Genomic DNA, 15,589 nt, shown 5'->3' with positions numbered 1-15,589 from the left:
TTTCATTAATCAAGGATGAATGAACCAAATAATGAGTTTAATTTTGAATGGCACCCCAAATAGATCACATCCTTTTAACCCATTTAAGTTGATCACCCTCGACATCCCAATTCCCATTAGGTTTGTTTTCAATATAAGGTTTTGGTAACATCTTGATACAAACTTTATAAGTGTTGTAATGTAATGTGGTAACGCTAATATATGGTGGTAAAAATATTATATGTCAACTATATATTAGCACAACCATATAAATTAAATGGTTGGTAAACTCTAAAAGGGGTCAGTGGATGGTAAGCATCAAACCACTTACTCCATAATACATACATTCTCCGGGTTTAAAAAATCATAAAAATTAACTAAATTATAACTTTACTTTAAATTATTATTATTATTGTTAATTATAAAAAGAATTAATATATGAATTAAACATATATACATTGAAAAAAACATTTAACAAGATTCTTAACTATGGTCATTCACCCTCACTTAACAATGGAGATTCTTAACCTGTAATAATTTTTGTTACAATACTATGGACTAATATCATGGCTTATCAATACCACATGTCCAAAAAACCATAACTCATTACATATATTTTTTTACTTAATCAATTTAATAAAAATGGTAGAGAGGACATAACTATTTTTGAGATAAATCTCAATCTTTGATATGTGCCTACTAAAAATATTCTAGAATATTCCATGGAGGTTAAATCCCTACTATCCATTTTGGAAGCCCTATTTCACAATAGACACACTTATCGACATAATTAAATCTAGATCCATCTCGACCCATGAATCTCTCAAAGACCAAAAAAAATTAATCCCTTCATAACTCTAGATTAGTATAATTCTCCTTTAAAAAAAATATCCAACTCCCCTTTCTACTCAACTGCTTACCTTAATATTTGTACAACATGTCTCAAAAGCCTCCCCTAATTGCAAAGATCCAAATTCTGATGCCCCTTCTATGACTCACTAATTCTCATTCCAAATGTTTGCATATTATATTTGTTAATTGTGATGCCTCTTTTATGACCTACTATTTCTTATTCAAAAGCCTCCCCTAGTTGCCAAGATCCAAATTCTGATGCCCCATGACCCACTAATTCTCATTCCAAAGCCTCTTCTATGACCTACTATTTCTTATTCATTTCAGGTGTGTTTTGATTTATTACATTTTTTCCCTTCCATGTTTAGGAGCAAGTTGGGTTATGAGCAAGTTGGGTTAATTCTGATGCCCCATGACCCACTAATTCAAGTTGGGTTAATTCTGATGCCCCGTGACCCACTAATTCTCATTCCAAAGCCTCTTCTATGACCTACTATTTCTTATTCATTCCAGGTGTGTTTTGCTTTATTACATTTTTTCCCTTCCATGTTTAGGAGCAAGTTGGGTTAATAGCTTTAAAGTTTAGGTACAAGTTGGGTTAGTAGCTTTAAAGTTTCTTATTAGACTAGACTTTTAATGAAAGGACATAAATTATCTTCAAGCCGATTGACACTTGACAAACCAATTAGATCGCAAAGTAGTGGAGTAATGAATTAACTATGCTCAGAAAATTAATGACACCAGGAAAAAAACACTTCCTTGGCCAAAGCAAAGTATTTTTGAGTCATTTTGGGAGAACGAATATGTCCAAAAAAGCAATTCTCCAATCACTTGCATGTCATGACACCTTCTGATGGAGAATTGTACTTTTTAATATGAACTTGGAGATGAGTTTTGCTGCAACTGTGTGTGCTCCATGAAGTGATATGAGATGCATCTATTTAAAAATAATACTTGCTTCGAGATACATTATCAGTATTGAATACTGAACCCAATGACACCCGTATTAGTGTAAAGGAGATATCTGTTTCACTGCAGTCTGCAAGTACTTTTTACATCCCTAAACGATGGAAACTCCTTGCTTGTATATTTCTTGCTAGCTCTGAACCTTGACTTTCTTCTCCATTCCATTTCAGTCACTACAATAATTTTTAAAGCCTACTCAAGATACTGAAACTGAAGAAATTTGACCTGGTTTCCATGCAGGATGGATGAACTAATTTTGTGATTCTTGATATTCACAAGGTCTCTATATTATTTAGAAATGATTTACAACTTCTATCCTAGGATATCAAATACTCTTCCTTGTCAATAATGGATCCCGGGTGGTTGGGAGGGAAGAATGGAATCTTCTACGTTCAATTCCCCTGGTGACATGATAAATGTTGATAGTATATGTATATTCCTCACATGAAATACATAGCATACATAGCATTGTAATTGGGAAAAAAAAAGATATCAAATACTCTTCGAATTGATCCTTAACTTACCTTCTTGCAAAGTGCCCCAAAAATTGTAGTGTCCATTGATTCGGAGTGTGTTCTGCATAGTATAATTTAGAATGCAAATAATACCTCATACTATTTGATCTGTATTAGTTGGAAGTTTTTAAGTTTTGGGGGAGGTGCTCATGCTTTTCCTGAAAAATGTCCCTTAGTTTTCATATTAGTCTCAGCTATATTTCAGCTATATTTTTTCTTAGTTTTGCACTTATAATTTACCCTACTTAATTATGCACTGTGAACTTATTGTTGACCTTCTAGGTCTTTCCTCAGTTTTCTCGATAGAGTCTCAGCTACCTTTTTTTCGTAGTTTTGCACTTGTATTTATCCTCCTCTGATTTTGAGCTATGAACTTACAGTTGACCTTCTAGGTCTTTCCTTAATTCAGAGATTTTTACGTATGGTGATTCAAACTACATTGCAAAGTCCAAATGTGTAGAACTGTAGAGATTTCTTTTCAAGTCCTTTATAGCGCATAACCTCTAAACATCTCCTGGAATCATAGCATTAAGTATTTCTTTCCTGTAATATCAGCTTGAAGTTTTCTATGTGATTGATCAAATCTTTAGAAGAGAAGTATAACTTGACACTTTCCTTACATTTATATTTTATAAAGTCGAATATGGATTGAAATGATATTGCTGTAAATGGTGACTAAATTTAACTTCCTTTTTAATGAAATTACCATGCAAAGAAAGAAAAATTTGAGGTTATCAACCTTATTAAGATAAACTCTGTTGGTCATTTAAACCTTTCCCTAATATTTCCAAACTTTTGATGTTCAGCTCCACTCCATTTTGATATCTTCCTTTTTATGTCACTAAAGCAGATCCATTGCAATCACTGTACTTATCATTCCAATGGTAGCCCCTTTATTTAAAGTCTTTGAATGCTTTCTACTTTGGAGGATACTTGCACTCCAGCAATTTTTCTCATGGATAATACTTGTGAATTGAGACGATGTTTAGTTTCTTGGTGCACCACCATATCTCATGAATGTTGAATTATGTCGAACGGTGTCTTTGCTTGTTTTCAAGATATAGCTTTTATGCTCTGCCAGAAGAGTAATCACAGTTGCAGAAAAGGGCCTATCTTAAAAAAAATAGGAGCACAAAAATATCATAATTTTCAGCACAGGAAATGAATAAATCAATGTTACTATTAAGGAAATTAAATTTGTTTGTCCTTTGCCGTTTGAAAAGGTAGAACTACCTTCTATTCCCAAGGCATTTTATTGCATAAAGATTGCATAATACTATGCACAGTTGCTATAGACCTAAGCCTGAAGAAAGAGAACCACGCTATGAAAAATGACACAATGATAAGCTATTTTTCAAGCAAATCTACAAATAGCATTAAGAGGCCTCCCACAGCAAACTCAAGAAATAGCATGAAACCTTTCATAAGAAGGCCATTGTCACCATAAAGACTATTTAAGCATAAAAATTATGATACATTGCCTAGTAACCTCAATGTTTTGCTTTCCTTGAACTAAGTAGTATCAAATCTAAGAAAGTACTAGCCTTCTAGAATTTCAGTTTGAGACATCATTGTATTTCCTAAGAATCTGCATCTCTTGTATACATTACTGAAGACGAAGATACGAGGATTGAAAGATCCCATTTTTTCGTTGATCTGCCCTAAGAAAGGATTCTTGCAGGAAGCTTGTCACGTTTTTACTTATACAGTCAGCATCAGAACTTGTCAATTTGATAGGCGAGGGAAAATTTTAGTCAAATAAATTAACAGGCTGTATACATGTCTCGTTGAAAAGCCCAAACACATATTTGCATCAACCAGGTAGTCTAAAAGTGAATGAAGATCGATTTAAACCAAAACATTGATGCTTTAAGGATTTGGGACCAAGTAAAGATGTTCTAATATTTTAATTTATTGTTAGGTACGGAGCCGGGAGCAGAGTTGCAAGAGCTCTAATGCTCCATCATCCATTTATGTACTCTCTGCACCAACATCCCAACATACTCGTTATTTACAAAGGAAAAATTCCATACTACTGCACCCATGGTTTAAAATAGAAGCTTCTCGCCCCGGATGCATCCACACCCGACTGCATGAATGCAACACTGGTATGAAGCAGGCATGTGCATTTCTCGTAACAGAGTGAAACTCGAACATTGTTTTCTCCAGAATAAAAATGTTCATAACCTAAGTTCTGCGAGACTTCCTTCTCTGCGAGTTGGATTTCAGAATTTGAAGCAAAGCTGTATCTTTTTTGAGACTTCCATTTCAGCAACAATGTTTCCCCAAAATGATCACCTACTGGTGCATATAGTAGTTCAGGAACTCCATTTCCTGTAACTAAATAGGACTGATTGGAAAGAAAGCATTTAGGTTACATGGCAAAAGCCAGAAGTGTTATCTTTAGAACCATTTATAACCCCAATTACCAACTTGAAAGACAAAAATTCACATCTTTTAATTGTACACTCATGTTTGATATTATCTTCAATGGGGAATATCATGCAATAGCTAAATAATGTCCTTGACTAAAACCACATGCCTGAAATTATTAATTGGAAGCTGTATTAGTCTGTTTATCGATCCTTCCTTAAAAAACGCATTATTTTCTTTTGTTAAAGAAAAAGGAATCGGAAAATGAATCTCACAGATTAATGCAGTCACTGCATTTATATTATCTGTCTAAGAGGTTGGAATGTGAAATAGTTTCAGAGACAATGCAATCTCTGCATATTATCGCAGACTCTATTCCAAACAATACATAAATTGCCCTCCTACTGGCCACTACATATGTTACTGAAGTGAATACTTTTTTTTTGTGTATGTATCTCTATGACATTGTCTATACAGTGCTGCAAGAATACAAGCCATTTGCCCACAAAGGATACATGAATTACTGTTTGGAAAATGAGATGGTACAGTTGCTACAAAAACTTTGCAGTAAACCTCAGTGAAAATACCTTGATTTGGTGAACAACGGGCAGACTTGTGCTCGGCCTTTAGCTATGGTACATTCAAGAACCAACTCGAAAATAAATTGCAGAATAGCAAACAGAGAACTGAGAAACTATGGAAAATCAATCGAAACTGCAACATCTGCATTCAGTTTTTGCCTAGCTTTACTGAAGACTCTGCAAGGAGGAGAAGGTGAGAATTCTAGTGGCAGACCTGGAGCATCCATCTCTCCTTTTAGAATTTTAACAATCTCTGATATATCAGGCCTCATTTCTGGGATCCTCTGCAAGCATAGTAGAGCCAGAGTAATACAAAGACTTGCCTGATCCCTATTGTAAACATCTTTCAAGCTCTCATCCATGAGGTCCAAAATATTGCCTGTCTGAGCCAGGTGCCTTGACCATGTGATAAGATTTGCCTTCTCAAAATCTTTCATGGGCGAAGCCAGAATATGCAGAGGCCTTCTTCCAGAAACAATCACTAACATTAGGACACCGAAGCTATAAATATCACCCTTCTCCGAGAGGAACCCACAACCTCCATATTCAGGAGCAATATAACAAACTGTTCCCCTCATGCTAGTTGTACTGCTCACATCTCTACTAAGCAAATCCCCACTCCAGAGATCACTTCCCATTGAAGGATTTTTCTTTTTATTTCTACTCCTCCAGCCCCTCCTGAAACTGATTTCTCCACTATGATCATCCTTCCATAAGTCCCTACCTCGACTATCAGATCGCGCATTATGCCTTCTGCTATTTCCCTTGCTGAGATCCCCACTAAAACAACCATCCCTCCAGGTCTCAAATTTCTTGCCCCTCCTCCACCTCTTTTCCAGCTTCAACTTCCTGCTTTTTTTGTTAATCTCTGCAAAATATTCTTCCTTCCACCATTCTTTGAACTTCTTGTGCTTGTTCTTGCCAGACTTTTTCTCTGCTATTCGCATGGATTCAGTAAGACTCAGCTCTCCACTGGGTTCTTTATGGACCTCCGGGGTCTTGGTTCCATCAGTCTCTGCTTTCTCCACCTTGTTCTCATCATCCCAGTTTCCACTCCTGGAAGGCCTAATTTGACTACCAATCCACTCCATCACATAGTCTTTAGCACATAGCTCGCCACTGCCATCTTGTCTCCACCACCAATCCTTTCCCCAAGGCTGCTTCTTTTTCAAATCTTTGCAATCAGAGGGAGATGCTCTCAATTCCTTGCTCCTATCAAAGCTACTGATATCATCGGTTCCAGCATCCGAAGGGAAATTTTTGCACCAATCCTCACCCTCTGTCAGAATCTATTTTCCCTTCATCTGTAACCCAATTTCCTCATCCCCACTATTGACAACCTCATGCACCAGGGCATTATCACTTAAATATTCAATTTTACTAGAGGAAGAAGCTTGATGCTGCAACTGTAATGCCAGAGCGAAGTCGACCTCAGATTCCTTGTCAACAGACCTTGGACTCAGGCCATCTCCATCTATAATGTTTACCATCTTCCTACCAGAGAGCTTCCCAATGCTTCCCTCCCCATAGTCAACAGCATTTGTTTTAGTATTTGCATTATCTCTGTTCATCTTTCCAACATCTTGGTTTTTATAAAGATCATAGCTTATATTAAAATCCTGGCTTATGTTAAGGTCTTGGCTCTTACCTAGATCCTGGCTCTTCCACAGATCCTGACTTCTGCATTGAAACTCTTGTCTTCCCCCAAGGTCCTGACTAAACAACTCAGGCCCATAGTCAGCATCACACTTAAGTCTGGCCAGCCCAAAATCAGCTAGTTTCGCACTGAAACGGGCATCCAGAAGAACATTGTTGGGCTTTATATCGCCATGAATAATGGGTGGATCACACTCAAGGTGCAGAAAGGCCAGCGCTTGGGCAATGTCCAAAATTATCTTAAACCTGGTTTCCCAATCCAACTTCGAAGGTGAATCATTCTCAAACAGAGCCTCCTGCAAGCTTTTGTTCTGCATATGCTCATACACCAGCAGTCTCCTCGTCCTATCAGCACAGTACCCCAACAGAGAAACCACAAAAGGAGACCTGAGCCCCCCAATGATCGACAATTCATTCTGAAATTCTCTTTCGCCTTGCAGAGAAGTGATATCCAACCTCTTGACTGCAATTTCCTTGCCATTCCTGAGAACCCCTCTGTAAACAACACCGAATCCTCCCTTCCCAAGCCTGTGAGTCGAGTTGAATGAACGGGTAGAAGCTTTGAGCTCACGGTATGTGAATCTCTGAAGCCTGACAGCGGTCAGATCATAAGGGCTGGTTCTGCTGCTCTTCAAGTGATTGTACCACAGGATCAACAGCAACACCACTAAAATCACCACCCCAACTCCCAGTACCCCAAATCCTATTATCAATGCCCTGCCATTGGGCTTTAAATGGGGTTTGGCTTGATCATGGTGGTGCTTGTCATCTGTCTTATAGGAACTATTGGGATAATATAACAGCCTCCTGGATGGCATATTTGGCTATGGCTATAATCACTTAGCCTATATTCATCTCTAAACCCAACAGCTCCTATAATGACTCAAGGTGCCAAGAAGAGAAGCTCCTGCACTTAATCCTCATAAATGTATGAACTATATTGCCTCAGCGTGCTTTCCAGCCTCAATGGCAGGCAGATTACTGTGCACATACAAAGAATAAATGTATTAGAAATGGTTGACAGGTTGCCTGGTCTCCTCCTGCCTTGATAACCGAGACACACATTATCAAAGTAAACGAATCTCTTCACAAATATAGGCAGAAAAAGCGCATAGTAGCACACTTTGCTATATACTTCTCAAAGTACTCGCCCCAGTAAAATCTTTTCTATACTTTATCAGCGGCATTGCATCATTCCTTGGCCACCCCACCACAACAATATCATTGTTTATACTGCCCGTTGGATGTGGCAACCGGCATGGCTAGGCACTGGATGGGCGACCCCACCAAAACAATAATATTGTTCATACTGTCCGTTGGATGTGGCAACCGGCATGGCTTGGCACTGGATCGGTGGGAGTTTATTTATAATGGTGTTTTCTTTGTTTTTACGAGTGTCTAATTTGTTGAATGTTTAAAATTTTATATTGAAAATTTATAAAAATGGGATAATGGATAGAGTGTCTATATTGGATTGCGTATTGACAAGATGCAACCAGCATGGCTTGGCACTGGGTCGGTGGGAGTTTATTTATAATGAGGTTTTCTTTGTTTTCACGAGTGTGTAATTTGTTGATGTTTAAAATAAGTTTTTAATTATATAAATAGATTTAGTATATCGAAAATTTATAAAAATGGGAAAATGCATAGAGTGTTTATATTAGATTGCGTAATGACCAGATTTTGAGTAAAATTGTTAAAATATATATATATATAATTTATTTTAAATAAGTCATAATTTGGCTTTTATAAAAATAAATAAGTCATAATTTGGCTTTTATAAAAATAGAAATTTTTGTATGATTTTAAGAAATTTTGATAGAAATTATTTAAACTCTGGGTTACAATTTTCAGGCTTCATAGTTTTGGGTGCCCCAAAGGTTCTTGTGTTGAATCCATTCTACATCAAAAGAATGATTTAAACATTCCCACAATGAGATTTATTGAAGAGTTTTTTGAAATCTCTGGTATAAGGAAAATTATTGCCTCAATAAACAACGCCAACAAAATATATTCAAAAACCACTATAAAATTTAGGTATGCTCATGTTTTCAACTTTTTGACAGTAATCCAACAAAATAAATTTTGGTCAAATCTTCACCTTTCTTGTCTAAACTGGGTTTTTTACTATATATATAAATTCAGCATCCTGAAAAACCTTGGAGCACTCTATTATGAACATTTCACAACTCAAACTTGTGATTACAATAAATCCAAGCATAGTCTAAACTTTCAACAATTTAGTCCAGAAATGTTAACTTTTCTAACAGATTTTTGAAATTTTAATAAAAACATATTTTTGGAATTTTAATAAAAACAGTTTACAGTAATGAAATTGAAATTGTGGAATTTGGGGTACCAAATTCCTACCAAACACATATATTCCATCTAAAATTATAACTTCCATAAACCATACAATAATAAATCCCTGTGAACTCTCCGCCCCGCCCCGCCCCACCCCACCCCACCCCACCCAAATAAATCTCTACCACCTCCACACCTCAATAAATCTCTACCAAATTCTGAGTACATTTGACAGAAAAACATACGCATGTAACGAATAGACCAGCATTTGCAATAAACTCACATCAAAATTTCCTTTCATATGATTTGACCAGAAGAATCTCAAAACCCACACATGTCAGGAAATCGACCCCTCCGGGCCCCAAAAAGGAAATCCTGTCTTTTAAGAACTTAATTGGATTTGCGACTGTTTTCAACTCCTCAGTACGTAGGTGATAACCTCAGAAAGTCAAATCCAAAGGCACAGTTTGAAAATCGAAATATCTCATCGTACAGGGCGATTGGTTTCTTATCCGGGTTTCTATGTTGACAAGTAAACGTAGGCTTAATAGTTAATTCATCTCTCTCGGGAGTCGAGCATTTTGTTTTTCATGTAAATACATATGTAATTGTCTGTTACTGCGAGCAGCCTGTTGAGATCTATGTCGGAGCATCCATCATTTTCTTGACAGGTAACCCAATCCAGGTGTTAAAAGGAAAATACAAGGGGAGCCCTGTCAGCCCTCTAATTTCTGTACCAAATTTATTTGCGGTGGTCGGATTTTGGTCCTACAAGAAGTCAAAACTTTTCCATCGTATTATTGCACATGGAAGGATTTCAGTAATGGCGAGACAGTTCTCCATCATATTGCTGAGCATGTAAGGATTTCAGTAATGGAGATACAGTTAACTGTTACTATGACAGTACTGTAGGATGAACTGAACATGTAAGGATTTGAGTAATGGAGAAACAGTTACTGTGACGGTGCGGTATGCTCTACTGAACATGTAAGGATTTGAATAATAATGATACAGTTACTGTAGCAGTGCTGTGTACACATTATTATGTTTGGCGTTATAACTTGATTGGTTTTTAGGTGGTACATTTTACAGATATGTAGTTTAGATTGATTATTTTTTATTTTTTATTTTTTTCGGGGTTTTGGGTATTTTTTAGATCAAAATTGTTTCGTAGTAAGAATCTGTTGGAATCACATATTTAAGTAATGAACTTTTCACAATTGAAGTGTTGTAAGGGTTTTTCTTATATATACAGTCAAAAATCCAATTTAAACAACAAAAGTGGTGAAGATTTGACCAAAAAAAATTCCACTTCTTTCCAGTCAAAAAACCAAAAGCCTAATAATTATACAATGGAGATATGCTATTGCAGTAGTTAGGAAAACTCCAAAAAAATTAATAGTTAGATAATGTGGATATACTCTTGTGGTAGTTTACGTTTTGGAGGGTTTTTAGGCTATTTTTCCCATCCAATTTGTCCAAAATCTTAAAGGGATTTGTTAGAATAACAAGTACGAGTTGTAAACTCTCCACAATTCAAGTGCCCTGGAGACTTTTCAAGGTGTTGAATCCATATATGGAGTCAAAAACCCAGTTGAAACAGTTGAGATGAAAATTTGACCAAAAATCTTTTAGTCGGATTTTAGCCAAAAACTTGAAAACTTATAATAGTTAGACAATGTTACATTCCAGACAAATTATTACCATAGTCTATTTTTTATAAGTTTTGGAAGGTTTTCTAGCTTATTTTCTATCCCAATTTGCCTAGAATTGAGATTTGTTACAATTACAAGTTTGAGTTGTGAATTGAGATTTGTTACAATCACAATCACAAGTTTGAGTTTGAGTTCTAAATACATATATGCAGTCAAAAACCAGTTAAAACAATTGAGATGAAACTTTGACCAAAAACTTGTTGGTCGGATTCCACCTAAAACTCCGAAACTTATCATAGTTAGACAACACCTATATTATTTAGGGAGATGTGTCAAATGTGTAAAATGTAGTTGTTTAGTAGATTGCATTTTTGTTTTTCTCTAAGGAAATTTTCAAATTTGGTTAAAATTTGGGAAAATCATAGTTTTGAGTTGGTGAATTTTTTTAATCAAGGTACGTTATAGGTAGGTGGGTGTTTCAAGATGCTGAATTTGTTTTTTTTTTTTTTTTTTTTTTTTTTTTGGAGAAATCTTAGTTCTTAGGTTAATTTTTTTAAACAATATATCCCAGAAATAATTTTTTAAGAATGTTGATTTTATTGGGATATAATTTTTTAAGAATGTTGATTTATTTTTACAATCACAATATGATTGTAGAAATTTATTTTGCCAAATTCCAACCAACAAATCAGTAAACATTTATTTACTTGAAAGGATGCACATGCAATTTCAAAATAATCAATTTCGATCACATAATTTGAATAGATTCAAATTTTAAATGGAACTCTAAAATCATTATTTCAACCTGCAAAAACATCAATCTCAACAGTCAGCATTCAAGGACATGATGATGTTATTGTTGATGGCAATATCTTTGCCAGATATTCATCAAATGTATTCATAAAAAGGAATCTTTTATGACAGAATTTATATACACATGGTATCAATGCCTGCCTTGAGATTGGAAATTGATTGACCTATACATAATAAATAAATAGAAAGATATGGTTTGCCATGGACCACAGTATCCGTGAAGGGCACGGCAAGATTGAAGCATTGGAGTAAAATATATCCAGAGTTGTTGAGAGCGATCTTTGCGCAGACTGCAAACCTGCAACTTTTACGAAATGTCCAAATTTCACAACCCGGAGGGATGTCGTTACTCTTGGTCTCAAATGGCCTCAATGCCCAACAACCCAAGAATCGCTCGCGCTTTCGTGGAGAAACAATAGTCGGAACTTTTCCATAACTAGCACGTACGTCTGCCTAAGGTAATGTCAGGGGGTTGGTTGGCCTCAGTCAATGCAGGTCGATGAAGGGTCTTCATCGCTTTAGACACATTCCATTTTTAAGGGTGGAGTGTAATTTTTTTATGTTTGGATTTTTTTGCCAGGCTATAATATTTTTGGTGTAATTGTAGTTTTTTAATAATTTAAACTGTGTTTTTTTAATGCTGTTGAAGTGGAGGAATTATCTGGACAGTGAAAAGTAATTTGAATTTAGGCAAAAAAAAAATCAACAAATCTTGTGCTAGCAGTGTTTGAAGCATGTTTTTGAGGGTGGAAATAGATTCAACACCATCAGAAACCTATGGGCACCCAAAACCTTGAAGTTTGATAGCTATAACCTGGATTTACGAAAATCCCTGCCAGATTATTTTTGAATGCATAAATGAATATAAAAATCTTGAAAAATCTCAAAGCATTGGAAATATATAGACTTCATAATTCAAACTTGTGCTTTATTACAAATATATGTTGGATTTCTGTTAATTTTGATTGAGCAGAGAGGCTCATTCTACAATCCAGCGTGAGGGACGAGGGACATGTGTAAGTATGTCATGTCCTCAAAAAATAATAAAAATATATTTTCCTAATGTCTGCCAAAACAAAAACAAAATTTAAATAACCATATAAAGTTGTTGATATTTCACTCTCATTTTATTTGGTTCTTTGATATTTCACTTTCACTCTTCAAGTAATAAATAAAATATTTAGATGTCTATCTTAAATGATATAATTTTATACAAATTTACAGATATAAAGTAATTAAAAACAAAATCTCTTATAAATATCTCAATATAAAACTTATATAAACTCTTTGAATATCCATATTAACTAATATATTTCAGTATACACTCTTTTTCTCTATCTCTATATATATATAAAGAGTGTTTATATACATAATAATGTGTGTATTAGTGTTTACATTTGTAAAATATTTCAATGTTCCAAAAGAAAAAGTAATTAAGGGTAAAATAATATAGTTATTTTTTAATAAGAGGAAAATGTGTAACTCATTCAATTTTTAATTTTTAATATAAAATATTGATAATGATAAAATATTTAAAAATACAATTTAAACAATGAAAATTTACCATTATAGATCTATCTTAATTGCATATTTACCAAGCACTAAAAGAGAATAAATCTCTTGACGTGTAAATATTTTTTCAAGTTCAAGATTTGATCACTCTCGGCTCTTGTTGTATAGTATATCCACAAAATGACCAAAACATAATAGAACTAGAATATAACATGTTTTAGTGTCATATTCTAGATTTTTAATTTTAGTCTTTTTCAGGTATATTTTCCAGTAGATTTTGTTTTAGAAGTTTGTTGGAATCGTAAGCTTGAGTTATTACTGCACAATAAGAGCGTCTAAGAGGATTGAATTCATATATAGATTCAAAATCCACAATTAAGCATATCGTTTTTCATAATCTACAATTAAGCATCTTGCTATTCATGAATGAAGAACAATTTTGTCCAAAATTGTATTGCCAAATTATTTTCTTTTTCCTTTCTGAATCAAAATTTCTTCCAAAATTGTATTGCCATATTTTTTTTCCTTTAATCAAAATTTCTTCTAAAAGTTTATCATCAAATTCTTTTTCTTCCTTTTTGGTTTTTTTTAATAATTATAGTGAATCAATAACTTATTATACCAATCATTTAATTCGTAACTCATATTACTAAAACTATTAAAATAACATCTATTCCAAAAATCATGTGCTCTTTTGATGTTATCACAAAAAAACTAAACACACCTCTTAAACATAAATTTGACTACATTAGAAAACAAAACACCATTAAAACTACCCACCAAAACCAAATTCCAAAAAAACACTTAAACTACATGATCTTAAACCTTCACCAAAAGATGTGGAGCTACCAACCCTAGAGCAAATTAAGCTTAAAACACACACACACCAAAATATCAAATAATGAAGCCTTAAACTACATCTTTTTAAGCCCTCTCGTGGATATGTGGGCATGTTTCCAAAAATATTACTTACTTCAACGTGGCATCCCATACAAGTATTTTTCCTCGAAAACATAAGCTTGGAGTGGCAAATATATGTATACACGTATAATATGGTTATATACTAGCAATTGTCCCAAAAGGTACAAAGAGAGGCCGATAGGATTATTAAATTGGAATTGTTGAATTTTTCTAGAAGAGTTAATTGATTTGTTGAAAACCTTGTTTTCTTAGACTGGATCATTGTGCAATTACTTTTCAAGAACACATTGAATGTCTTATTTCATTTTAGAGTAAGTTAATTACCCAAAATCAAGAGATCAAGTTAATTACAAATCCAATCAGTCTCAACGGCGTGATTTGACAAATCCAAACCAACAGTGAAAAACTTTGACAGATCTAACAATGGAAAATGAAAAGATAGACGATGGAACTGATTCAATAGGGACACCTTCAGTGTAATTAAAAGAAAAGGCACTTACTTCGACTTTAATATAAAATCTGAATCTAATATTACTTTGATAGATCTAACAGTGGAAAATGAAAAGGTAGACGATGGAACTGATTCAATAGGGACACCTTTGATGTAATTAAAAGAGAAGGCACTTAGTTTGACTTTAATATAAAATATGAATCTAATATTTCAACTGAGCCACTGCCTTCCAGTCATAATATCCAAAAACTCAGGTTAGTGGATATAGCAAAAATGTTGCTGTTCCCAAACTGTTGCCAGTGAGGATGGAACCTGAAACTTGTGATTGGCAAATTCGCCAAAAGAGCACGAATTCACTGGAAGTCGGGCAAATTCTCCACAGTTCCATTAGGTCACAATAAATATGAATGCTAAATTAACAATGGTTGTTGTTACCAAACTGATGCCAATGATGATAGAGCCTGAAACCTGTGATTGGCAAATTCGCCAAAAGACCACGAATTGACTGGAAGTCTGGCAAAATCTCCACATCAGCCTTAGGCCATAAGTTAATTTGAATGTTAATTTATGTACAGATTTTTGTCGAGGTGTATAATTTGACTTTGTTAAATCTTATCTCATCATAACTCAGCTATGAATGTAAAGCAACTCCAAAAAGAGAACAAATGGGAAGGAGTCTGCAGGGCCAGAATGTCCACCAGTGTATCCTAGTGAAATGGTAAAACCCAAGGATTAAATAAAAGATGCAGGGTCTTATATTTTCTCCCGTCAATTGCACGATCAGGAAAATGATTTCGATGAAAAGAGTACTAAAATTCCAGAGATAAAATATTGGGAAGCCTCAAATTTATGTTATTATCTAGGCATGGCTAAGCCATGTAGCATGAAGGATTGGGGAAATATGCATTGCAGCAGGTCAGCCAAAGAAAAAATTAAGGGTTTATGTTCCATATTTCAATGGAAAATCTCAAACTAAAAAATAGGAAATGAACGGATGAGAATGACAAGCAT

General features: G+C 34.7%; 1 protein-coding gene and 1 pseudogene across 1 annotated transcript; both read right to left on the bottom strand.

The window, feature by feature from the left end:
• Positions 1-4,854: 4,854 nt before the first annotated feature.
• LOC149266237 (putative receptor-like protein kinase At1g80870) lies at positions 4,855-8,103 on the bottom strand. Its single transcript, XM_089430189.1, has one exon. The coding sequence runs from the start codon at positions 7,738-7,740 to the stop codon at positions 6,556-6,558; it is 1,185 nt and encodes a 394-aa protein (XP_089286315.1). The 5' UTR covers positions 7,741-8,103; the 3' UTR covers positions 4,855-6,555.
• Positions 5,380-6,357, bottom strand: LOC149266238 (putative receptor-like protein kinase At1g80870 pseudogene; annotated as a pseudogene).
• Positions 8,104-15,589: the final 7,486 nt, after the last annotated feature.

The sequence above is a fragment of the Pinus tabuliformis genome, chromosome 6 (assembly GCF_031772625.1).
Source record: "Pinus tabuliformis cultivar Carrire ecotype Pingquan chromosome 6, CPIR1, whole genome shotgun sequence".
Lineage (NCBI taxonomy): Eukaryota > Viridiplantae > Streptophyta > Pinopsida > Pinales > Pinaceae > Pinus > Pinus tabuliformis.
The sequence above is the reverse complement of the archived record's forward strand: the minus strand, read 5'-3'. Positions and strand labels throughout refer to the sequence as shown.